The sequence below is a fragment of the Cavia porcellus genome, unplaced genomic scaffold (assembly GCF_034190915.1).
Source record: "Cavia porcellus strain 051 isolate PalLab524CR breed Dunkin Hartley unplaced genomic scaffold, mCavPor4.1 scaffold_5, whole genome shotgun sequence".
Lineage (NCBI taxonomy): Eukaryota > Metazoa > Chordata > Mammalia > Rodentia > Caviidae > Cavia > Cavia porcellus.
In genome coordinates, this window is record NW_026947488.1 from 29,017,488 (window position 1) to 29,042,841 (window position 25,354).

The 25,354-nt window shown below is 47.0% G+C and overlaps 2 protein-coding genes and 1 pseudogene across 3 annotated transcripts in view; 2 read left to right on the top strand and 1 right to left on the bottom strand.

Annotated features, from left to right (window-relative positions):
- Pofut1 (protein O-fucosyltransferase 1) overlaps nt 1–1,684 on the bottom strand; it is a 30,994-nt gene extending 29,310 nt beyond the window's left edge. Inside the window, exons 1-2 of the mRNA XM_063249466.1 lie at nt 1,681–1,684; nt 687–1,220 (exon numbers count right to left, since the gene is read on the bottom strand). Coding sequence (XP_063105536.1) covers nt 687–1,220; nt 1,681–1,684 — 538 coding nt within the window. The remainder of the gene's footprint in view (nt 1–686; nt 1,221–1,680) is intronic.
- Nucleotides 971–15,188, top strand: Plagl2 (PLAG1 like zinc finger 2). 2 transcript variants are annotated; one of them, XM_063248538.1, is made up of 4 exons: nt 1,010–1,121; nt 4,539–4,592; nt 6,536–6,909; nt 10,120–15,188. In XM_063248538.1, the coding sequence occupies exons 3-4, from the start codon at nt 6,650–6,652 to the stop codon at nt 11,348–11,350; spliced, it is 1,491 nt and encodes a 496-aa protein (XP_063104608.1). In that variant the 5' UTR covers nt 1,010–1,121; nt 4,539–4,592; nt 6,536–6,649; the 3' UTR covers nt 11,351–15,188. The 2 variants fall into 2 exon arrangements, with proteins under 2 accessions (XP_063104607.1, XP_063104608.1); XM_063248537.1 differs by lacking the exon at nt 4,539–4,592 and having other exon boundaries at nt 971–1,121.
- Nucleotides 15,189–15,342: 154 nt separating this feature from the next.
- On the top strand, nt 15,343–23,883 carry LOC134476019 (putative testis-specific Y-encoded-like protein 3; annotated as a pseudogene).
- Nucleotides 23,884–25,354: the final 1,471 nt, after the last annotated feature.

Here is a 25,354-nt window from a genome sequence, read left to right on the forward strand (position 1 = left end):
CATGTGAAGAACAGAAAGGAGGTGAATTTGGCTGCAACTGGTGGGCCAAGAAGGGAGCTTTGGAGATGACCAGCAGAGAACCAAACCATGCAGGACCCTGAAGGTCAGGGCCAGGAGAGCGTTACTAATAACTTTACTTTTACAACGAATCAACTACTCCATTTAAATGGCACTGCTCAATGAGCCGTTAGATTGTCTTATCTGATCTCTCCCCAGTTTCCATTATTTTTTTTAAAAAAACTGTATTTATTTTAAATGTGTATCTTTTATTGTTTGCCTTTCCCACTAAAACCAAGTCTCTACAAGGGAGTGGGTTTATTTGCCTTATTCACCACTATACTGCCAGCACAGAGAACAGAGTGGGACACGAAAAAGGGACCCCACAAATAGCTGTTGTATGAATGAACGAATCACCAGTGACACCAAGTTCTGCTTATCTCTATTTACTGGGATCCAGGCTGGTTTAGATCTCCAGCGAGTCGCATAACCTCCCCCAGCCTTAGTTTTGTCATCCGTCAAATGGAATGTTGGGCACATGGCCCCTCAGTGCCCCTGCAATTATAGCGGAGAGGAGAAAAGCAGGCCCTGTCTCACAGTAGGGATTTCCCTAGGTTTGTCCAGTATTCTCTGGGCTTCTCTCCTGGCCTCCGTTTCTCCATTCGAGCAGAGGGCTCGGGAGGCCTTACCCATGCAGGGGCAGTAGAGCAGGTAACCGGCCGGGTCCCAGGAGACCGCGGGCAGCCCCGGGAGCTGCAGAAGCAGCAGCAGAAGAAGAGACACACACAGCGGCAGGGGCGACATTGCCCACGCGGCGGCGCCCACGTCGGCTCCGGAGCCCCAGCGCGCCGCGGTAGAAAGGAGGAAAGGAGAAGCGCGAGGGTCCGCCCCACTCCCGGCGGCCCTCGCGCGCCGCCCGCGCGTCGCCCCGGCCGCTCTAGCTTGCGGGCGGGAGGGACCATAGAGAGGCCGCGGCACCGCCCCCCTCCACAGCCCGAGCGCCCGCTGGCGCGCGGCTCCCACAATGCACCGCACAATGGCCCGACCGCCGCCACTACCGGGGCCTGAGCGGGCCTGGCGGAGCCCGAGCGCGGCCCGGCCCGCAGCGCGGGGCCCCGAGCGCGGTGAGTGCCGGCGAGGGCTCCGGGGGACAGCGGGGAGCGGGGCGGGAGGCGTCTCGCCGCGCCCGCACGCCCGGCACCCGGAGCGGCGGCGCCCCTCAACTGGGGCCCCTCAGCGCGGTCTCCCACACCCCTGACTGGGCCCCCTCTGAGCCAGCCAGGCCCTGGAGAGGCCTTGGGATGATGAAAACTCTCCCTCGACCTCATACCTGTGTCTGGGGGACCCGGAGGAGCCCTACTGGCCCCCTCCCTCCAGAGACGTGGGGACACACTCCAGTGGGTACCCCGCTGTGGACCCCCGAGCTCCCCAGAGACTCAGATAACTTGCTTCTGGCTTTACCAGGGACCAGGGACCAGGGTCTGGGGGACCCAGATAAGCTGCACCTGCTCCCTCCCTCAGACACGCCTACCCTGACCCACATAACCCCCTCTTTCCTGCTCCAAATAGCCCACTCTTTACCCCATTTCCTTTTCCAGACTTACATAACCCCTTCAGAGGCTTCCCTCAAATATCTGTCTGGAGAACCCAAATAACCCTACCTGCAAGTCCCTCCCTAATGACCCATACGCCCAAACTTCAGGCATTTTCCATCGGGCTCCCTCCGGATTTTGAGACCCTCTTAAAACTCAGAGAATTCACTTTCTGTCTTTAACCCCCGAGCTCTCCTTCCACTCTTAGACGTCCCCTCTTTTGGGTATCCTTGGAAACCTAAATAACTTGTAATTCTTTTGCATTTTTGCCTTTCCTTCCATCTGTGAGGGTAACCCGCGCCCCCCCCCCCCGCCTTTTCTTCTGGAATTCTTCTCTTCCCCCCAGTCCACTCCCATTTCTATTCTTGTGGGGAATTAATATTTTCCACCATTCAGTGGGGGTGATCTAGAAGCTGGCTTGGGAGTCAGACTGTTTCTTATAAATCCAGCTCTTCACTGTGGCCCAACTTGATGGAGGAAAAAAGGGTCCTATATGGTGGAAGGAAGATAAAGAGGCATAAATGTTGCAAGAGGAGCTGGTGCTTTCACCTACAAATGTGGCCTGTCTTCTAGCTTGTGTGTTTTTCCACCTGTCAGCCTAGAACTGTGATAGAGTCCGGCCTTGGGTTTCTAACTCCTGTCCTAAAGTGAGGCCACCAGATTGGGGGGGGGTATCTAATCAGGTTTCCTCTAAGCTATACTGAGTTGCAGCCATTTGCTCAAGGCCTCCCCGGGAGTGGGAGGCAGCCAGAATCTGAGGAAACTGGAATCAAAGGGACTCCAAAAAGGGGCCATCTACACTGACAGAAGAACTAGCAGCCCGAGAGTAAATCCAAGCCCTGTTAATCCTGTTTGATGTTTCTTGGAATGATGCAAGTCATTGAGACACTTCAGCCAGTCCCTGTAATTTAATTCTCCCACCATTCTGGAGTGTCGTTTGTTGAGATGGGGGGCGGGGGCTATTCTCATTCCCCCCTATTTCTTTTTAGTTTCCCAGCCAACCAGTGTGCCTTTTGAAATTGTTTCTGGTTCCCAGGTCAGGAGTCCCCCCCACTCAGTGGTAATTCTATTTATAATTTCCCAATTGCTATTCTGGGTTCTGCTTAAGGGAAGATTCTGTCCACCCTAAGGAAACTTCCTGGGTGTGTTTCCTCCTAGGCAGGTGTTGAATTGAGTTCTTCAGATCCCCAAGTAGCTCTTGGGCAGGAGGGATAAAAGCTATTTTAGGGTAGTCACTGAAGTGGAGCTGTTAATCCTCTGTGGGTTTCTTTAGTTAAGAACACTTAGAGATTAACCCTTTCCGTGCTTCTGGGAGTGAGAGTGCTATCTTTCAACAGTATTTTGGGGAGAGTTGGAGTGTGGCAACAGAAGGTGGAAACATGCAACTCAATACAAAGACAAAGATAATAGCTCTCTTTGGTTGGGTGCTTATAGCAGGCCAAGCCCAGTGCTGAGCCTTCTGCATACCTGACTAAAATAATTCTTACAAGTCTGTGAGGTAAGTATTTTTAGCTTTACAGATGAAGAAACAGGCTAATAATGGAGAATGATTGTAGTTTTTAGAGTGATGATGTAACATTAGAAAACTATAGTTTCATCAGAGGGAAGCAGGCATGGTGGCACGCAACAGAAAGCAGGCAGACAGTATGTCTCTGTTTTAGTTTCTAAAAGCCAAGAGTTTTGGGAAAGCATTCCTATTTGGGATTCCTATTTTGGAGACTTAGTAACAGAAGAGGGTATAAAAAAGTGGCTATGTAGGCAAGAGAAAACTCTGGCCCAGGCAGTGTATTAAAGGAAGGTAAAAGTAAGAGGCTGGTTAGAGGGGATGTGCTGAGGGTTAGTTATAAGGGAAAAGGGGAAGGCTGCGTTCTGGGGAGATGTTGGGGAGGGAAGGAAACTTACTTGAGGCTTGAGAAGTAATTCTAAATGGGAGGGGAAGAAGTACTACTCGGGCACTATGCAGAACAAAGGCAGGCACAACTTGGATTTCAGAGAGAGTACTCCATGTATTCAGCACACATTTCATGTCACTTTCAAGAGTATTATTTCACTTAATCCTCTAGAAGAATCTCAGAGCACTCTATTTTAGAAACTGAGGAAAGTAAGGCTCACAGAAATAAAGTAACCTGCTGGTGGTTTCACAGCCAGTAAGTGGCAGCTCTTCTGATAGCAAGTCCAAGGTTCTTTCCATGCTGCCTCCCCCTTCAGATCAGATGCCAGAAAGAATCTTAGGCTGAAAATATACTGACTTATACCAGTAACTGGGAGGGATTGTGTTTGTTTTATGGGAACAGGTTCTGTCAGCTTCTCTGTAGTTGTTATGAGTGGAGTATGAGACCAGAAGAGCAGCTTTGTAAGGAAAATAGAATTCTTTTACAGCTTTGCCAAAGAAGAAATCAGAAAGAACAGTCATATGAGTATGTGAGGGAACTGAGAAATCTTTCTAGATCAGAAGTTTGCAAAAAAAAAAGAGACACAGACAGACAGACAGACAGACGCTAGATCCTCAAAAGGATTCCTAGGTAACACTGCCACCTTTGGTTATCCAACAGCTTGCTTGTGACTTTTAAAAGGCCTAGGGAAGTAGGATCAGGCCCCTTTTTTTTTTTTTAAATCCATAGCCCTATTAAATGCAGATCAAGTTAAGCACACAGTTTCTGCCTTTCTTTGATTCCGTCAGTACAACCCGGTGAGATCTTAGCCACTACCAGTGTGTTTCCTAGAAGCCCATTATTCACTTTTTCAGTAGCAGTATGCTAAATTGCTATCTTGTTTGTGCATGTTCAAGAGAATAGATGAGGTAGGGGTGTGTATGTGTGTGGGTGGGAGGTGGGGGACATACTGTTCTCTTTCTGAGTTTGTACGGAGTTTCTAAGGTAAGGCTCTCTTTGCACATCAGCCAAAGTGATGTGATTTGCTTTTCTTTTGCTGTCATTCCCAACTTTCCAGAAGCTGAAGTGCATGATTTCAGATATGAAGGGGGAGCAGAATATGACTTTGAAGGTATGGGAAATTCCCTCCAAACTAAACATGCATACTTGAGCTCACTCTCTGCCCACTTCCAAGGTGCATAGTAATCATCACTGGTATTATAAACAGGTAATTCCACCCTTGTGAAGGAGGGGACTTAAACAATGAAAGCCAGACGTCAGAGGCTTTTGAGGTTTATAGTGAAGCAGGCAAATGTGCCATGATGACTTGAAGGCTCAAGTGGTTCTAGATTTTAGTGTTGCCTACTCCTCCCTAGCATGTGATTTTTCACAAGATGAGACCGCCTTTGTGCATATCTTTCTAGGCAAAGCTCTACTTGTGATGGGAAAATGTTTATCATATTACAATGCAGTGTTTCTTCAATAAGAGGAATGGTTCCTGAACAGGATATAGCTCATGTTAATGATGAGCAAAACTCTCTGGGGCATGAACCCGCTGATACTATCATCTCGTTCATGGCCAGTCTGTTGGATGAATAGTCACTGTAAGCAGCAGGTGCTAATGAGCTGAGCAAGCATTCTATGGCTCACAGCTAGTTTATGCAATTGGAGCCCTCTCCAGATTCTTGTGGACAATCCTGAGACACCTCTTTTGCTCTCTCCACATGGAAAAGCCTCCTGACCAAATTTTGATCTCTTCAAAGGGATCCATCCCCTTCTTGTAGCAAGTTACATTATTGTTGGGAATGGGCAAGCTAGTTTGTATGAATGTAGGTTTATTGTTTCCTTTGTAAGAGCCAGTCTGATAACTTCTGGCCTTTTCCTCTGAATTGGTGTCAGAAAAGGAGTTGTGTCACAATTACTGCAGCCCTCTTCTTCTACTCAACTTCTACCAACATGAGAAAATGTCAGACTTGAAAATTTTGCTACCCTACTTTGGAAGGGTTGTGAAGGCAGTTTTTTTTTTTGTTTTTTTTTTTTTTGTTTTTTTTTAAACAGGCATGAGAAAGATTTATTAGAAGTAAATATAGGATCCACTCAGAACTGCAGTGCTCAAAGAATTGAAACACAATATTGTGAAGCCAGTTTAAACCAGAATTTTCTAGACATAAGTTAAGCTGCGTTCAATGACTTAATTTATTCATCTTAAAGAAAGTTGCAGTTCCTTTCCTAGATGTTAGAAATATGGAGGTGAAAGAGAATAGGAGTTCACAGAGGATCAAAGTCAAGTGGAGTAGACTAAATTCTGAGTAAATATGTTACTTGTTCCTAGTGGAGAAGGTCACAGGTGCTTTGAGAATTTGTCAGAGAAGTTATTCAGAACCTCATGTTGGACAGGCTTTGCTAAAGAAGCATGGGCTGAGTGAGGAGACTGACAGATCTGGAGAGGTAGTAGAGGTTAGGATGAAGCCAGCATAGTTTAGGAAGAAGCATACTAAGAATCTGCTGTTACGGGTGCTGAATCTAGTGATGTTGATGTGCTGCCGTGGAGCATGTCCGGCATAGGACTGGCTCGCTGTAAATTTCCTAAGTTGTCTTCTCTGTTGCCTTTTGGACATTTTATTGCTACTTAGCATCCCCAGGAAGAGAACTATAGAAAGTAGGAGGGGGGGGGCGCAGAGTAAAAGAGGGGGAGAAAGAACTGCTGTGCCTAGATTAAGTGGAAAAGATAAAAGTGAAGTCAGAAGAGAAAGTTTAGAGCTTTTAGTTTCTGAGACTATCTTGTTCCTTAGATAGCACTAATAATAGTAGTTACCAGTAAGCACTTACCAAGTGCCCAGCCTTCTGGTGAATACTTTTTATTCATGACCTCATTTGATAGTCAGAACATCCTTATGCTTTTGGGTATTATTATTTCTATCTTATAAGTGAAGAAAAAGCTCTGGGAAATAAGTAATTGGAAGCCACACAGCTTCTTTGTGGGAGAGGTGATACTGGAATGGGATCTGTCTGTCCCTAAAGCCCATGTTATGTTATTGGGCCCCCTAACAGCAGATGTTCTGATGTTTGTTTCAGGTGAAGAGATTGTTTTCTGAAGGCTGCATTGGAGGCTGTGACAGAACGGAGAACCTGAGTGGAACTGATGGGGAGACTTTCTGAATAACATGGCCGTTCGCCATTAGCCTTGCCATGACCACATTTTTTACCAGTGTCCCTCCCTGGATTCAAGATGCAAAGCAGGAGGAGGAAGTGGGCTGGAAACTAGTTCCCAGGCCTCGGGGCCGGGAGGCAGAGAGTCAAGTAAAGTGCCAATGTGAAATCTCGGGGACACCATTCTCAAATGGGGAGAAGCTGAGGCCTCACAGCCTCCCCCATCCGGAGCAGAAACCTTATAGTTGCCCTCAGCTGCACTGTGGCAAGGCTTTTGCTTCCAAGTATAAGCTGTATAGGTAGGTGATGTTTCCATGTCTCTTTCTACCCGAAAGTTCCCACAGGTCAAAGCTAGAGAGGTGCTACTGAAATGGAGCTCTATAGCAGAAGAATAGTGGTTAATTTTTCCTACAGGTATACCCTAAACTCTCAAGTATTTGAAGTCATTTAAAAGTAATAGTAGATTCTTTTTTTTTTTTTTTTTGTCAGTACCAGGGATTGAACTCATAATCATGCGCTTACAAGGCAGGCGCTTATGCCGCTGAGCTAAATCCCCAGCCCAATAGTAGAATTTTTGATTCAAACACTTGAATCTGAGGGGTCAGGCAGCCATCAGCATATGAGACTACACATTTTCTTCAATACTGCTTTCTTTATCTGGTTCTTCAGATAAATAATCGTAACCAGATGTTATAAATCAGTCTTAGAACTTTAGAAAGAAAAGGAGACCCTCTGGTCCAGGCTATAAATTTAAAGTGAGTACCAGGAGGGATGATGCATGCCTGTAACCCTAGCACTTGGGAGAGTAGGCAGGATTGCTGTGAGTTTGAAGTCAGCCTGAACTACATATTGAGACCCTGTCTCAAAAACAAACAATGGAGTAAGGCCCAGTACAGGGACATAATGAACCTAAGACCTAGTAGCTTCTTGTGTTTATAAAATCAACTTTTATTAAATCAACCTCTGCTCAGCTGGCTACTGTTAATCTCTGTAGAGTCCCTGGTACCTTCTGGGTCAGCTGCTTTTCTGAAACTTTTTTAGGTCCAAGAAACCCTACTAAAGTGAAATAGAATGTGAAAGCTTTGGTTAAGGCTTTGGTGAAGAGAGGGCCTAGTGAAAACCATTTTCATTGTATTCTTGCTTTACTCAGAAGAACTATGGACTTGCCTTTTACAACTGAGAGTTAGCAGCCCAATGCACAGTCGTCTAACCATTCATTCACCTGTTGAACTGTTTATTGATCTGCTATTACAGACCAGGCACAGTGCTCGTTGCTAGGGAAAGAATAATGAGCCAAATGGATGGGGGTGCTGGCTTTCCTTGAGCTTACCTTTCTTCTAGTGGAGGTACGCACAAACAAGTAACTACATCAACAAATGAATACAGAAAAGCCTTGTTCCTCAATTGGAAAGCAGGTGTCAGGATCCTGCTAAAATGTTTAGTAAGGTAGTGTGGAAACCAGCGTTGCTCTCAGGGTGTTTCTGTATCTTAGGGGGACTTTTGTGTGTGTATATGTGTTAGGGTTTCACTATGCAGTTCAGGCTAGCCTTGAAATTTCAGCAATTCTCCTGCCTCAGCCTCCCAAGAGCTGGGATTACAGGCATGCACCACCACACCCAACTGTTTTAGGGGGATTTTAGTCAGGTTCATTCTTGCACACTTTCCTAGTGACAATAGGTTCCATGGGGAGGCTACAAGAAGGATTCTAATTTAGGACCTGGGAACCCTGGTATAATTGACTTGGGAACTTAGGTGAGTTCCTAAAGCTGTATCAGCCTTAGTTTCCTAACTTACAACTGAAGAAAATGGACTGCATCATTTAATGCCTCCTTCTCATATATTGTCAGCTATGCCATAAGAGATTGATAACCCACATTGACATGAGCATGCCCATGTAGATTGAAGATGATCTTCCAGGTAGAAAGACTCACTGGGTAGTATACTAGATTAGACAACTGTGATGTGCTTGAGTAAACCTAAGTCCCAAGACTGTGTTCAAATCTAGCCTCTGCCACTAACAACTGGTGGGTGAGGCTATTGTGTGTGTCACCCTCCTCATCTGGAGCCAAGTTTAATGACACAAACTCACAGGATCTCGCAAATGGTGGGTCCTTGAGGCCTTCTTGAGTTGAATCTAAATGTGTATGGAGCTGAAATTGTAGTTTTGAGCTATTTTCCAACTAGATGGGAGCAAGTAAAGTATGAGACACTGAGGTACCAGGCCACTAAAATATTTCTTAGTCTGGTGTACATAGTGATCAATTCTAGTGTACAGATGGACAACCAGTGAAAGATCAATTGTCTTCACCCTTAAGGCATGATTCTTCTCCCCAGAAGCTGCTAGTAGGATTAATTTTGTGTGTATCCTTCTTGATGCATTTAAGCATGTATTTCATTTCCTTTTTTGTTTTCAAAGGGGATCACAGTACATGTACCATTTAAACTTCCTTTTTTGACTATCCCATCCATCTATCCAACCATCCATCCTTCCATCTTTCTTGAGAATTTGTTCCGGATCAGGATGTTTAGATATATTTCATTTTCCTTTTATTATATCCTTAATAGTTTCAATAGAATTTTATTTTTTTTTAACTTTAATTTTTTATTTTTATTTATTTATTTTTTTTGGTACTGGGGGTTGAACTCATAACCTCACACTTGCCAGGCAAGCGCTTATGCCACTAAGCTAAATCTACACACACACACCCCTTTTTTTTTTTGGTCAATAGAATTTTTAAAAGATGAAATACATTCACATCATTAAAAATTAAGAAAGTATCAAAGTGTATACAATGGGGGCTGGGTATTTAGCTCAGTGGCATAAGCTCCTGCCTTGCAAGCGCGTGGTCGTGAGTTCGATCCCTGGTACTGATTTAAAAAAAAAAAAAAAAAGTGTATACAATGAAAACACTCTACCACCCCCAGTTGTCTAGTTTTTTACCCATAGGATACCAATGATGTCAGATTCTTTATTTTTTTTTTTTTTTTTTTGTCTTTTTCCTTTTTATCGGTACCAGGGATTGAACTCATGACTGCCTGCTTGCAAGGCAGGCGCTTATGCCACTGAGCTAAATCCCCAGCCCCCATGATGTCAGATTCTTATATGTCTTCCCAAAAATGTTTTAAGCACATACAAGAAAACATGTTTATTTCTCCTTTACATGCTGAACATCATTGTGCACTGTTTTGCTTCTTTTTGTTTTTTTGTCTCTACGGAAATAGTTGAGTCATTTTATAGACTTGGCATAATTTATGTGACCATTTGTCAGTTGAATTGGATGTTCAGATTGTGTCTGATTAGTTACTTCAACCTATGCTGCAAAGAAAATAGCACTACATACTGGATTTTACCGATATCTACAATATATAATTAACATTACATTTCATTATATGGCTGTACCATAGTTTTCATATGTAGTTTCCTGTTCAGAGACAGGAATTATTTGTCCAGTCAGCCCTTGTGATCACCTGTTTCTGCTTTCTCCCTTGTCTTCCATCCCTGACATCAGGCACATGGCCACCCACTCAGCCCAGAAACCCCACCAATGCATGTATTGTGATAAGATGTTTCACCGCAAGGACCATCTACGCAACCACTTGCAGACCCATGACCCCAACAAAGAGGCCCTCCACTGCTCTGAGTGTGGTAAGAATTATAACACGAAGCTGGGCTACCGTCGCCACCTGGCTATGCATGCTGCCAGCAGTGGTGACCTCAGCTGCAAAGTGTGCCTGCAGACCTTTGAGAATACCCAGGCCTTGCTGGAACACCTGAAAGCCCATTCACGCCGGGTAGCAGGTGGTGCCAAGGAGAAGAAGCACCCCTGTGACCACTGTGACCGGCGGTTCTATACTCGTAAAGATGTGCGGCGGCACCTGGTGGTGCACACAGGCCGCAAGGACTTTCTGTGCCAGTACTGTGCCCAGCGATTTGGCCGCAAAGACCACTTGACACGTCATGTTAAGAAGAGCCACTCTCAAGAGCTGCTCAAGATCAAGACAGAGCCAGTGGACATGTTAGGCCTACTTAGCTGCAGCTCCACAGTCAGTGTGAAGGAAGAGCTGAGCCCTGTGCTGTGTATGGCCTCTCGGGACGTGATGGGGGCCAAGGCCTTTCCTGGCATGTTGCCCATGGGCATGTATGGTGCCCACATCCCTACCATGCCCAGCACGGGCGTGCCACACTCCTTGGTACATAATACGCTGCCCATGGGTATGAGCTACCCTTTGGAATCCTCACCTATCTCTTCCCCACCTCAGCTCCCTCCAAAATATCAGCTTGGATCTACCTCATACTTGCCCGACAAATTGCCCAAAGTGGAGGTGGATAGTTTTCTGGCAGAGCTTCCTGGGAGCCTGTCTCTCTCATCCGCTGAACCCCAGCCCTCCTCACCTCAGCCAGCGGCAGCTGCGGCCCTACTAGATGAAGCACTGCTCACCAAGAGCCCCGCCAACCTCTCTGAGGCCCTCTGCGCTGCTAATGTGGACTTTTCCCACTTACTGGGCTTTCTCCCACTCAATCTGCCCCCATGTAACCCACCTGGGACCACAGGAGGCCTGGTCATGGGCTACTCCCAGGCTGAGGCACAGCCCCTGCTCACCACTTTGCAAGCTCAGCCTCAAGATTCCCCAGGAGCTGGGGGACCACTGAACTTTGGACCTCTTCACTCCTTGCCTCCTGTCTTCACTTCTGGCCTGAGTACTACCACCCTGCCTCGTTTCCACCAAGCATTCCAGTAGCCCCACGGAGGCCCTCAGCGCAGTCTTTGGCTCTATCACAGAGCCTGAGTACCCTCTCTGTCCGCCTCCCCGACAAAGGCAGCTGAGCTTTCAGAGCTGGGTTCAAAAAGCAAAAATTCCAGTGTCTGGATGGAGCACTTGGTTTGAGGGTTCAGGCTCCGGATTGATTCCAGAGGAGCCTTGAGCCCCAGCACCGTGGAAAGATCTACCATAGGACTTTCAGGTATTTTTACTTTTATTTTTTGATTTGAATTGGGAGCCACACTTAGCCTTCTTGTTCTCTAAAACCTCAGAACCACCTCCTCTTTGGAGGAAGGGGAGGCCTCTTGGAGACAGAGGGTTCACCTTGGATGACCTCAAGAGAAATCGCCGAAGAAGCCTGTTATTCGTCCCAACCTTCAGACCTCACAGCAGTTAGTTGGTCAGGCCCTGCTGTGGAAGGTCACTTGGCTCCATCACCTGCTTCCAAGCAGCAGACAAGAGAGAAGGCTTCTGTTCTTCCCGACCACCCCCATTCCCACTATACCAACAGTCTGTTTTCAGTCAGTGTTGTCCAGCAACGGTACCGTTTACACATTCGTTTCAGACACACCATTTCACCTCCCTTGCCACGCTGTTAGCCTTAGAGTGATTGCAGTGAACACTGTTTACACACCGTGAATCCATTCCCACCAGTCCATTTCAGTTGGCACCAGTCGGAACCACTTGGTACCTGGTGTTAACTGGAGCCCTGTTTACAAGGCGGAGTCGGGTCTTGCTGACTTCTCTTCACTTGAGGTCACATTCTTTCCCCCGTGGGGAAATAAACTTTTTGGACTGCTTCAGTTTCTGCCATCTTCCATGACTGCATCTATTCCTGCCTTCCTCGGCAGTGTCCACAGGAGATAGGCGAGAAGATTGGAGCAGCTTTCTCACAGGTCTGTTTTTCTCCAAGTCCATCATGACCCCCTCATCACCCTTTTTAACTGGAGAGGAGAAGAAATGAAAAGCATGCGCGTATTTGTCACCTCCCCATTCCTTAATTCCCATTCAAAACATTATGATCTGTTGTTATTTGTCTTGGAAGGAGGGACTCTGGATTCTAGGTGGGTAGGAACAGCAAAGAAGCCCCTCTTTTGTCTCCTTCCTACCTGCCCCTTTTTCAGGAAGTTGTGGAATTGTTAGAAGTTTTCAGAAAGCTAGGACTGAGCAGATAGTTGAGTCCTAATCAGTCTAATCATTGTTGTCTCCCATACCAAAAATTTTCTAACCCACAGTGTCCCTTCATCTCCACTTTGCAGTCCCCATGGATGCAGGGCCACTGTATATAGGCTTCTGTGCTGTCCATCAAGAAACTTTCACCTTCTCGTGGTCCCCCTCAGTTTTGTCCCTATTATCTAACAAGATTTTTTGCAAGAGGAGATTAGTTCTGTTGACTTGTGGGGCTCCCTGGCACAGACAGTGTAGCCCTTCCCCCAAACCCAGCCAGACCCCAAAGCCTGCTTCATCTCAGTTCTGCATGGGCTCTTCCCACGCATGGAAGGAGGCAGCTCAGGGACCACTATCGTGGGACCTTCTTGAGATACCTCCTCTCTGATTCAGAAACACACTTCTACCTCTTTACTGTTAACTTGTACAGATGTAGCCAGCAGTTTCTGGGCACTTCTGACGTGGTGCCTCATGCTGGCCTCTCCACTAGGGTTTCAGGACAAACTACCTAGGAGTTGCCTCACCCTTCTACTAGGCCTTCCACCTCTTTCTATCTAGACTCTTTGTATCATCAGTAACTGAGCAGGTCAAGACGTAGGCTTCTGCTTTAGTCCAGGCCAGTATCCTTATTTGAGGTGAAAGCCTTGAAATTTAGCTCCTTGGCCCTTGATTAGAAGCTATACAGAGTGAATAATAAACCATGTTTTGATTTAGACAAGGTAGCTTGGGATACTTTTTCAAAAGCAAAGCCAGATATAAAAATGTCTGGCAAGGTTAACATCAGTCTATGTGATTTGCTTCTAAAAATTAGTTTCAGTGAGTCCCAGGGACTAATTTTTTTAAAGTGTCTATCTTGGTACGCAGCCACCTCCTGCATGCTGTGCATGTTACTGGGACTCATGTTATAGGAAATAGTATGTGAGAATCCAAGCAGGATTTGCTGCTGCCATTCTCCTTGTATTTGGTCTTCTCTAGACCTAGCAACCCTGCCCTTGCCTGCTGTCTTCCTTGTACCCTCAGTTTCTAGAGGCACATGGGCCCTTGGCTACAGAATATAGTCCTGGGCAGTTAGAGGAATCTTCTCTGCCTGCCATTTCCCTGTCCCTTCCTTGAACTTCTCCCTCTATAGGGATGCTTTGCAACTCATAGGACAGGCAAGACAGCTATTTACAATATTACTGGCCCGTGTCTCTTTCCCTTGCCATCCTTCTTTCCCACCTCCCTTCCTCTTCCTGCCTTTCCTCTTCTCCGTGTGGTCACCATCACAAGAAATTTTCCTGTCACTGTGAACTTTGCTAGTGCAAAGGAACGTTGTCTGCCTTCACCTTTTGTGAACCATAGCCATCCTGCTATTTCTTAAGTCTCCCTCCACTCCAACCCACCAAAAAAGCCCCTCCCCTTTTTGGAAAGGCCAGGACATTCAAAGGATAAGAGTAGCTTTATCTTTTACTCAGTACCCAGACATGCTTCAGTATCCCGCTGGAGCCATGAGAACCTGAGGGACACCTGCCAGGACAGGAGCCATGGCATGTGTAACAGACTAAGGACCAGAAAAAAGGAGCAATGTCTCCTTTCTGCACCCCAAGTCCAGCCTCTCGTAGGTAGTAAGCTGACCTATACAGGGACAGGCACCTTCTACCCTGCACATTAGCTGCTCAGGGCTGAGTACAGTCCTGAGCCCAGGAACTGTCATGCCTGGGTGTCAGCTCAAAGGATCTCTGCCCTCTCTCTAAGAGGTGGAGGCAGGGGAAGGTTCACCAATGAGTTTTTCTCCCCAGCTTTTTATAAATGGCATTTGTTGATGGAAATTCAGGAAGCAGGTTTGATTATTTTTTTGCTCGTAGATATTGTCCTAAGTTGAGATTCCCCAGTGCCCTAAACTTTCCGTAGTATCCCTTAAATTTTCTCCTCCCGTTTTGGTAGCTGTTTTCTCTACCCTCCCTCAATCTTCCCTCTTATCTAGGAGCTGTTTTTAAGCACGATTTTTTAAAACAGGTAATATTGTACAGGATCAATATTTTGCTTTTTAACAAGGATATTTATGTAATAAGAAACTTTGCCTTAGGCAGGTGTTGGCCAGAAAAGTCCATATTCCTCTGGGACCCCCCACCCTGGCCTCTCCTGGAGCTCTGAACCTGCTGTGGAAGAAATTGGCCATAACCTTCACCATTGGAGAGTAGGGCCTGTGGCGAGGGGAAGGGGTGTTCACTGTGATAACCTAGTGCCTCTGTGGAGGGGTGTGGAAGCATCCCAGTCCAGTTGCTTCTGGTTTCGGCTGACTCCCCTCCCCCCACCTCTCCACCTCTGTGTATGCAGCACTAGAATGAATGCCTGAACACCACTTCTCACGCCCTTTCCTCCCTCCGAGTGGCTGAGGCTTTGAGGCCACTCTTTCGTAACGCCAGATTATTTAAAGAGAGAAAAATACAAGACAAAAATCTTCTAGCACTTTGTAAACACAGTGAATAACCTCTTGGAGTATTTTTGGCTTTATATAAAACAAGGTTTTTAATTGTAAAATATAAGTGCCATTAGAAAATGCACAGGGCGTTATCTTTGTTAAGGTAGATTTTTTCAATGTTTTACAGAATTACATTTTCAAAAAAAAGTTTTTATAATGAAGTTGTTTATTAAAAACTTCTGAATGATGTGTTTGGGAGTTGTGAACCTGTCTGATTGGGAAAGGGTTAGAACAAGCCTGGAATTGGAAAGAATTGAAATCACTAGACATCTTAGCATCCAAGGGTGATGATGGTGAGTGTAGGGCAGACTGGAGCAACTGATCACATTAACTGAAGCTGTGTACTTTGCAATGAAAGACCACTCATAATTGGATGTCTTTGAGGTAAGTGTTACATTTCATTCTGTCAGTTACTCTCAAATGCAGGGGTGACAAAACCAAAATCAAATTGGTTTTAAACAGTGAAATTTCATGTAACTGAAAATGCCTGATGTGGAATCCAAAGGCTTAAACACAGTTGGCTTCAGCAGCTATGTTTCTTTCTTCCCTGTCTAGTGCAGTTGTGACTTCATCTTAGGTCCTACCTAAGTTCTCCCCTTGCAAAAGCGCGGAACGCTGCCATAATTCTAATTTATACACAGTGCTGACCAAGAGGAGAACCTTTTTTAGCTTTTATGAGAGAGGAGTGCTTTTTTTCACAGAAGCCCCCTATTTCATTAGCTTTCATGGTGTTCTCCACCATCTTAAACCAGTCATCAGTGACAAGACGGACATAGGGAGGAGTGGTTTCTCAGTGGAAACTTGGGGTACTGTTAGAATGAGAAATGAATGCTGGTTCTTCAAGAAAACATAAATGTCTGTCATACCCTCTGCCCAGGATGTACAGCTGCTGACAAAGCCAGGACCTGGCCTTCCCCACACTTGTGCCCATACACTAGGTTTAGAGATACTTGGAAGGCTGACATAACTTTGCCCAGCTTTATTCCTTGCCCAAGGTTTATTCTTGACCGAGATAGTTGTCCCTGTCCTGGGCACCACCTCTTGTGCTGAGATGCTTCCATCACAGGCTAAGCTTTCCATAGTCTGGCTTGTGTCCGTAGCCAAGTATTAGAAGTCACTCAGAATCCAGCCCAAGAAAGTGTGAGGGCATTTAGCAAGTATTGATGTGCCAGTGTTTGATACAAAGAGCAGTGGGCTGAACCTTCATCTGTGCTTTTCACTTGACAAATGCTCACTCCATGTCAGCCAGAACCCCAACTACAATTTAAAGGAAATCACCTTGCTGTCTGGGATGGTGTAAACCCCAGGATGTCTTAGGGACACAGATAAAGTGCTATCATGTCCATTGAGCTGTGTAAGTCTGAAGGCTGTGGAGGAAATGACAGGCTTCAGGCACAGATGAGAGTATGAAGTATGCTGTGACCTCTGCAGACCATACATTTGGGGTTGAGACCACAGCAGGTCAGATACATCTGCAGGATCATAGGTGGCAGGGCCTGGCCATTCAGACTTTTTGTCTACCCAAGTGCAGATTGCATGGTGGCTAGTATGAGCAAAGGGTTGCCTCTGGGTCAAGGTCAAGGTGAAGCAAGGTCCACCCAGCTTTAGCCATCCAGCTCCTTTGGAAGCCAAACATGCCCACTTGTTCCTTGGTTTACACTGGCATAAGACTTTCCTTGCCTCAGGTTCTTCTGCCCTGATCTTGTTTTGCCCTCACTCCACATAAATATTTCAAGCACCTTCGTGTGCCCAACATTACCTGAGGCTCCTAGTTTGGGTGTGGCCATCCCTTGCAAAGGACACCTCCTGGACCCTCTGCCTGTGCGTGAGTACTTTACCCTATGCAAGGCTACAGTGTCCTACAGCTGCCCCAATGCAGCAGTGTGAGAGCCTGGCAAGGGTCATTGCCTGGCAAGGTGGCAGTGATGAGAGTCACAATCATGACTAGAAAAAAAAAATGACTAGGAATCGGGCATGCCCAACATGCCTGCTCCATGCTGCCTATGGCTTGGTCTACCACCCCTCCACTTGTTGCCACCTCCTCATCTGCGCCAGCGCTATTTGGCTCTGGGATTCTAGAATCCACCGGACAGCCCCCTACCATTCAGCCAGAACTCCTTAGTCTGCACCCAGCTCCACATCCGGAAGCGGGTATGCGCGGGGAGGAGCACATGCCCCGAAGGAGGGGGCACGCGCACCTCCGCCACATCACCCTATTGCCGTAAGCTGGGTCTAGAGGTGCACCACGAGCCTTGGGAGACAGCAACCCTCTCAGGTGATGGTGCATGCGGGAGCTGAGGGCCCGACACCTGCGCGGGACAGCTGTCAGTCAGGCCACGCGCAGGGGAGGAGCGCTCTTGGTCCCCGCGGCCTGGACCCAGGAGCTGTGGCACGCTGCCAGTCCGACCTCGGGACTGTCCGCCAGTCCCAGGACATCAGGAAGTGGCCTCCGCGAACACCGCCCCGAGCGTGGAAATCGGCCGGGGCGGGGATGAGCGCGCAGAAACCTGTAGCACAGAGCGGTGGGAGGCTAGGGCGGGAGCTGGTGGGAAGGCGAGGAAGTGACGACCTAGGAGGGCGCCATCTTCATGCAGGGGACTGCGCAGGCAGGCGGTGGTGAAGCAACGGGAGACCCAGAAATAGCTGCAGGGAGAGGAGATGTTGGAGGTTGACGCAGAGGCCCACGAAGACCTGGTGCCCCTGCACGCTGAGGTTCCAATTGTGGACTCACTAGAGGTCACCCAGTGGCAGCTGGAAGCCACTCAGTGGCCAGGCTGACAGAGCACAGTAGTGGCTTGAGTGCAGGTTTAGGAGGAGGCACCTGCTGCATTTAGCCCGTTGGAGCTTCATCCAAAATATTCTGGGCTTTTGAGTCACTGCCTTCTGGAACCACCTACACCTAGCAGCCATGACCAACTCCCGCCAGATGAAGACATGCTCTGTTGCCTGATAAACATGGAGGTGTGGGAGCTCAGGCACACTAGGATGGGTTGCGAGTTCAAGTTCCACTTTTCCAAAACAAGGTGATAGTGAAGGTGTGTGAGTGTAGGTCCGCACGCTAGGTGTTGTTGATTGCAACTCTCAGCAGATGGCACTGGGGCCTGGAATCCCCAGCTGTGGTACAGCGGAACTGAGACTCTGATGAAAACTTCTGCTGGTTTTCACAGCGTAGTTTCCCAGAGGCTGACAGGCTTGCCCCGATTATCAAAGATGACCTGCAGGGGCTGGGGATTTAGCTCAGCGGCATAAGCGCCTGCCTTGCAAGCAGGCAGTCGTGAGTTTGATCCCCGGTACGGATAAAAAGGAAAAAGACCAAAAAAAGATGACCTGTGGCCCAACATCCTGCTGTACTACCTGCTGGGGGTTTTGGGCCTCCAGAACCAGGCCAGGCCCAGGAAAGAGTCCCACAGAAGCCTCTCCTAGGTGGTACAGGTTCCAGTCTGGCTAAGGTACAGCTTTGGGGTATGGCACCTACATAAGACTCCTTTCTGCCTCTGGTGGGCTTGTGCTTAGGCCAGCAGTGGGCACTGTGCTGTTTGCCTTCTCTTTTGTGCTCTTTGGCTCCTTGGGATGTTCAGTGGACTCAGCTGCAAGATTGTGGCCTTTGTGACCAATCTCTGTTGTTTCCATGTGACCTTCATTCCGTGCCATGTCAGCATCACATGTCTGTCACACAGCATTGTATTTACAGCAGACGTACAGTTTTGTGGACTTGTGCTGTCATTATCTTCATGGCCTAGACCTATCTGTGACCTAGCCTTCCCACCCATCTTTGTCTTGACATGGGCACCCACGAGGCATCACAGGGACTAGTGCCTTTTTGAGGCCTAGTGATTTACAGCCACCAGAGCACACTGAGCTTTACATTTGTGTTCACTGTGCTCATCATAGTGCTACACACTGGCTACATTAATTAGAGTCCTGTCACCCAAACGAGGAGGATGCATTTGGTGCTGGCTGCTGAACGGTTATGGACCATTGCATGGCATCAGCACCACAGGCCTGGCTGCCACCAAGTGGATTGTTGGGCATCTGGCAGAATGGACAGTCAGGTGACTTGAGCATGGGTGAAGTCTAGGGTATGAAGCAGGGGCAGAGCATTTTTTGGGATCACAGTGTTCTTCCTGTTCCATATTGATCCCAACTTATTCTGCTATTGACTTGTGAGGGCCTATGCTGGGCCTCACCATTGCCCAGACCACCATCAGCTTTCTTGCCTATCCCAAGTCTACAAGGACCTCGCCTGTGGATCCGGAGCCACTGTCAGTGCCTGATCCCCCCAGACTGCACCAGGATGTGTATATATGTGCACATATGCTAGAGGCAGGCAAAGATGGAATCCCTTTCAGCAGCTCACTTTCCTGGGCCCTGTTGCTAGACCCATACAGAACCCAGGCTCTTTGCCATGACCCCCCCCCACACACACACAACATGCCCACCTGTTTTTAGGCTCCAGGTTGCAGGTTCTGAACATGGGGGCTATCTATACTGGTCCAGATGTCATACCATGTTTCATTAAAGTGACAGGAGAAACGAAATAGTTGCAGAAATAAGGATTCTGCAGATATGCAGGGAGATAGACTTTATGTCTGCAGAAGGGCAGAGCTTGTCCTATAGACTGACAGCACTCTCTGCTCCCTCTACTCCTTTGCCCTACCCCCTTTAGCAAGCCCTAGAGTCCTCAGAGCGGGGGATGCAGGGTTACCAAAGAGACACCAGGAAATCTCCAAGGGCAGAATAGTTAATCATTTCATTTTATGCTCTATTTGAGGAACTTTAGCTCCAACTCTTTCTTCTCTCTCCTACAGCTCTGCACCCTATGTCCCTGTGGATCGTGCATTCCTGCAGGAAAGAAAACTGAGCTTCCTCTATTCTAAGTCCCTCCGTCATCCTCTTTGGGCCCATCATAAGGCTGTCTGTCTCCACTTCACTTTAGGGGAGGGATGATGGTGACCCTACCCAGAGCTCCTTCCATGGAAGGCCTGTCTTCTGCCCCCTTGACCCTGGGACACAAGAGTGGGGAGGGGTGTGCTGGAGCCAGTGCCAGCTAGGAAGGCAGGAGAGTCTGAGGATCTTTGAGGTAGAAGACAGAGAACCTCTAGAGTTTTGCTAACTTTTTTGAAATTAATATGTTTTATAAGTTAGGATAACAGAACAGAGCAACTTGAGGAGTTTTCGCTTGTTCAGGTATGACCTTGTGTGGATGGAAAGTTAATACTATGTGCTTTTTTATTGCTATTTTCAAGTAAGGCACTATGTGTTGTCTTTTCTGACCCCACTGGGAAGTTGAGCAGTACAGATATAGACCTGGTTGTTGCTGAGAACGTAAGACTGCCAGTGTAATTCCGTGCCATGTGCTCATGAAATTTACATGACCATGACTGTTATCAAGTTGTAGCCTGATACTGTAAGTTTCTTAGAAGTAGTTTGAATAAGGTGGTTTTTCAGGACTTATCACTAGAAGTTGCTACCACGTTCCCCTGAGAATAATCTCCAGAAGCAAATCTGTAACTGATGGTCCCCAGGACTCTGTGTCCTGGTTGGTGACCGTGTTGTAATTGGCATCACTGTAATGACAGTGCTGCTTCTAAACAGAGAAATAGTCACAGGCTGGCTCTGTCTAATCAGAACAGGATTTGTAGCACTTTTGTCTTTAATACGCATGATGGAAAAATAAAAACCTTTTGGTCCAGGGGAAAAAATAACTTAGGTCATATTATTCCCCATCAAAACCCTATATTGGCAGACAAATGAGCAAATAAATGCACATTTGAATTCCTTCCTACAGCTAACAAAGCCCTGCCTTCTCTAGTCCGTGTCTGCATTCCCCGTCCACTTGCTCTCCCTGCTCCCTGCACGCTGGCCTCATTGCTGTGCCCTGAATACATGGAGCGTGCCCCTCCCTGCCGCCCAAAAGACAAAGCCTCATGGTTTGCGCATTCTCTTGCCTTTCTGGAATTTTCTTCTACAGATACATCGTTGGCTCCCTCCCTTCATTCTGGCCTCAAACGCCATTTCTTCAAAGGTTTCCCCTGTCTAGCCTTTCATGATTTTCACTTTATCACTTTTAACTCTGAAATGAACTTGGTTTTCTTCCTTCCTTCTTCTCCCCCAAGTCAGGACAGTAGGGGTGTCTGCTGCTTTGCACTGCGTGGTTTGGTTTCTGACACCTCCCAGTCACCTTTATGTGAGTGGATGACTTTTATGCAAACGTGCGGGAGTGTGAGGCTGTGCACGGCTCTGCCCAGATGGAGGGCAAAGGGCCTCAGTTGGGGAAAAAGTGGGGCGAGGGGGCGTTAATTTGTCACCCAGCTAGAACAGATCTGGCAGTGAAAGGGCTTGCTTCTAGTAATCACAGAGGGACAAGGGGCCAAACTGGCATGTAACAGTCACCCCAAGGGGTCAGAACCTGACAGTCCACAGTGGCCGTCGGTTCACCTCAGGTGTATGTGATGTGAGGTCACAGGGTTTACATTCCTCTGAAGTTGGACACAGGAAATGTGCGTTGAGAAATGGTAAAGATTAGAAAGTGGGGTTGGAGAAGGGAATTCCTGGCAGAGGGAACAGCAAGCACTAGGCTGTGAGATGTACCGTGTGTTCAGGGATCAGCATGACATGGAACTGCTTGGGAGAGGCAAACCTGGATGAGCACATGGAAGCTAACTTCTAAAAACAGGAACTCAGGATACCAGGCCAGAGCTCTATTCTGTGGATGGCAGGAGGAGGTATCAGGTGTGGTTCAAGGTGAGACTCGCAGTGCAGCTAGAGGAAAGAGTCTGCAACTCAAATCGTGTCTTCACGTAAAAGAACTTTTTTTTGAGACAGGATCTCACTGTGTAGTGCAAGCCAGTCTAACGTAGGCTAGCCTCGGACTCACAGCAGTCCCGCTTTAGCCTCCCGAGCGCTGGGATTTCAGGCACGCACCTGCATGCTGGCTTCCTGTCTTCACTTTGAATCTTATCCACTCTTCCAGGAAACCCTCCCATGGTCTCCCAGTCCACAACAGTTTCTGCCACCTCCCACATATAGCTTAAAATCAGAATTTTGGTAGTGGAGCCTGGCTGGGCTGCAACCTCTGGGTTTTGTTTTGTGCAGACCCTTATCCCTGGCACTTCCAGGGGAATCAGACTACACTTCTAGACGTCCTGGAGATCTAGAAGTTTGGGTCCCATGTGCTTTCCTAGTTTGCGCCTGGTGATTGGCAGGGGCGCTCATCCTCAGAACCCAGCTTTGCTGGCTCATGTATGTGTTAAGTTACTCCTATGAGCACCTCCCCTCTGCTGGGCACTGGCGCCTGAGATGACTAGCCTGGTCCCCGCCATCCTTGAGCTTGAAGATAGGGAGCTCAGCTTGAGGCTGAAAAGCAGTGACAATGATCACTGCTTTTTATTATTATTATTATTTTAAAGAGAAAAAAAGGCACAGAAAAATAAAAAAGCAGTCAAACAAAAAACAGCAAAAGCCAAATGACAGCAACAACAATAAAACAATAGTGATAGAGGATTTCAAAACAAGATGATAGGAATTTAACAATGGTTGTTGTACTACATAGTGTTGTCTTCAAAATAGTTGCTCCGGCTACCAACTACAGGCATGCAAAATTAATAAACAATCTAATTGCCCTCTGAGCAGTTTCTTTCCCTTTCACTGTATCTGTGGTAACTTTTGGATCTTTTGGTTTCTTACACCAACAAGACAATACCATGTTTACATACATGAGTCCTATTTCACTTCTGAGTATGGTCTCTAATTGCATACATTTTTTTTTTAACCTATAAGAGCCTCTAATTTATCCTGCTTTATAGCTGAGTAGTACTCCATTGTATAAAAATACTACACCCTTTTTTATCCATTCCCCAATGATGGGCTTTTTGGGTTGTTTCCAAGATCTGATTATTAAAAATTGTGCAGCTACAAACATGGGTGCACATATATTGCTGTGGTGTGATGTTTTCAATTCTTCTGGGAAAATACCTAGAAAAGGATCATCATTGTTTAATGTGTACCAGGGGCTTTAAGGCATACAGTGGCCACAACCGCTGTCTAAACCTGAGTCAGGTCATGTCTTGCTTCAGGCTAACAGGCTCGGCATATTCTGTAAAGCTCTCATGAAGCCACCTCTAGTCGCCTGTCTTGGATGATCTGTAGCTATACCAGCCTTTTGCTATCTGCACCCGCTGCCTAGAACTTTCTGCAGGTATCTGCAAAACTGGCTTCTTGCTTTTTAAGGCTTCTCTGCTAATGTACTTCATAATATTTGACAAAGAATCTTATCTCTTCAGGGAAGCCTTTGCTAACCTGCTTCTAGAAACCGCCCTGTAACTCCCCCATTTTCTGATTGGATTTTGTCTGAGCACTTACAGCTCCTGCTATTGTGCTGCATGTCTATTATCTTTTTCTCTGTTCTGCTGTTTCACTCACTTTCAATCCGCTTTTCTAGAACCAGGCTCAGCACAGTTGGGGACTCAGTAACTGGAATTAACAAATGCTGCACATCTTTGAGGTCCAGGAGGGACTTCCAGGTGGGCAAGGGGAAGACAGGCCATTCTGGCAGTGTGCACAAGGGCATCAAAGCCTGCTGAAGGCTCTTCTGGGGCTCCACTGCCTCTAGGGTTAGGAATTCTGCCATTCAAGGAAGTCTTGAAGATGGGGCAGTAAATGCCGCCGGGCCCATTCTGTGACCCTGGACATAAGCATAAGCTTTGGATCACAGAGTTTTTGCTTACCTTATCTCAGGCATCTACTTCTGATGGAGTAGAAAAGAACTTTGGACATTATTTTCAATCTCAGAAAAAATCTTTCCTGAAACTGGCAATTACTTGTAATCTGCAATTGCCTTGATTATAGCTCAGGGGACTTTGATATTTTCCTTCAAGAACACTATTTCAGCAAAAATTCAAGGAAGTGGTGGTGCGTGCTTACCCTTGCTCAGCAGAACTAAACTGTGGCTTGAGTGGGTGGATGAGGCCCCACCTGTGCGCCCCCCCAGAGCTCTGGGCTCTGGCTTGGATTGTGGCGCAACAGGTGCTGGCGGAAAGGCAGGCCTGGGCAGCTGCTCCTGCTTGCCACGATTCCCCACTGTGGTCCTGACTATGTCTTCTCACGGACCTCAGCCTGGTTCCTTGTCCAGAGGCCCAAGTGGAAACTCCAAGCAGGAAGAAAGGTCACTCCAGGGGCTCCCTCCATCCAAGCACACCCGATGTCCAGGTGGCCAGCTCAGGGACAGTGCTTTTTGTTACATCCAACAGAGACTCTGACTTTAATTGACTTAAGCAACAGATTTTTTTCTCTTTACATAAATATCCAGAGGTGAGACAGGCTTTGAGGCTGTTTGCTTATTAGCTCAATGGTATCTTGTAAGACTTGGGATTTCTTTTCTCTGTCAACCTTCATATTAGTTTCTTCCTCAGCTTGGTGCCAAGACAGTGGCAGTGTCTCCAAGACTCACTCTGAGCTATGGCAATTACTGTGACTTCCTTTAAAAGGAAAGAGACCTTCCCCAGAAGCCACTCCATTTCCTGGTCCTGTGTCACCTAGGCTATACCTGGCTCACACACCTATTCTTTTTTTTTTTGTTTACACACCTATTCTTGAATCCATAATTGGCCAGAGGGAACAGGGTACTATGACTTGCTAAAACTGAGGTTGGGGTGGAGGAAGTGGATGTCTGCTCCTAATGTCAGAGGATCAGCTAGGATCACTCTAGGAATTGCTAATCATAATTCAGTCCGTCTAGGGGGTCCTCCAGATGCACTTTCACCTTGTGATGGCCCTCAGGATAATAGGGTGCTGACCAGCATAGGTTCGATTACAAGACTTAACTTAAAAATTTCCTTAAGTTGAGCCAAGTCATCACCAGACTTAAGATCCCCAGAACCCAAGCCTACAGTGGGTGCGGAAAGAATGACTGATCGAGCACCTGCTGTGTGCGGGGCTCGCACTGAACTCACAACAGCTGTTTATGGAGTGTGTGGCCTCAGTAACAGGCCCCTGTAGCAAGTAGCAAGTTCTCTTTCTAGCTAATATAGAGAAGAGGGATCAAGTTTATGTGCCCGTCTGAGACCAAAAAAACAAACAAAAACAACAGCAACAAAAAACAACCAAATATATGAAGCTGTAGTTGTCAAGGACAGGGCAGAGGTTAGGGACAGATGGAGATGAGCCCTGTGACTTCCCCAGCTCACTTCCTTTGAAAGGGAAGCAATACTTTCAAATTCACTTCTGGAAGCAAGAATTGTTCTGATACCTAAACCAGAGAAGGACTCAACCAGAAAAGAAAACTACAAACCAATACACCTAATGGCTCGAGATACAAAAATCCTTCACAAGATACTGGCAAACAAAAATGCAGCCAA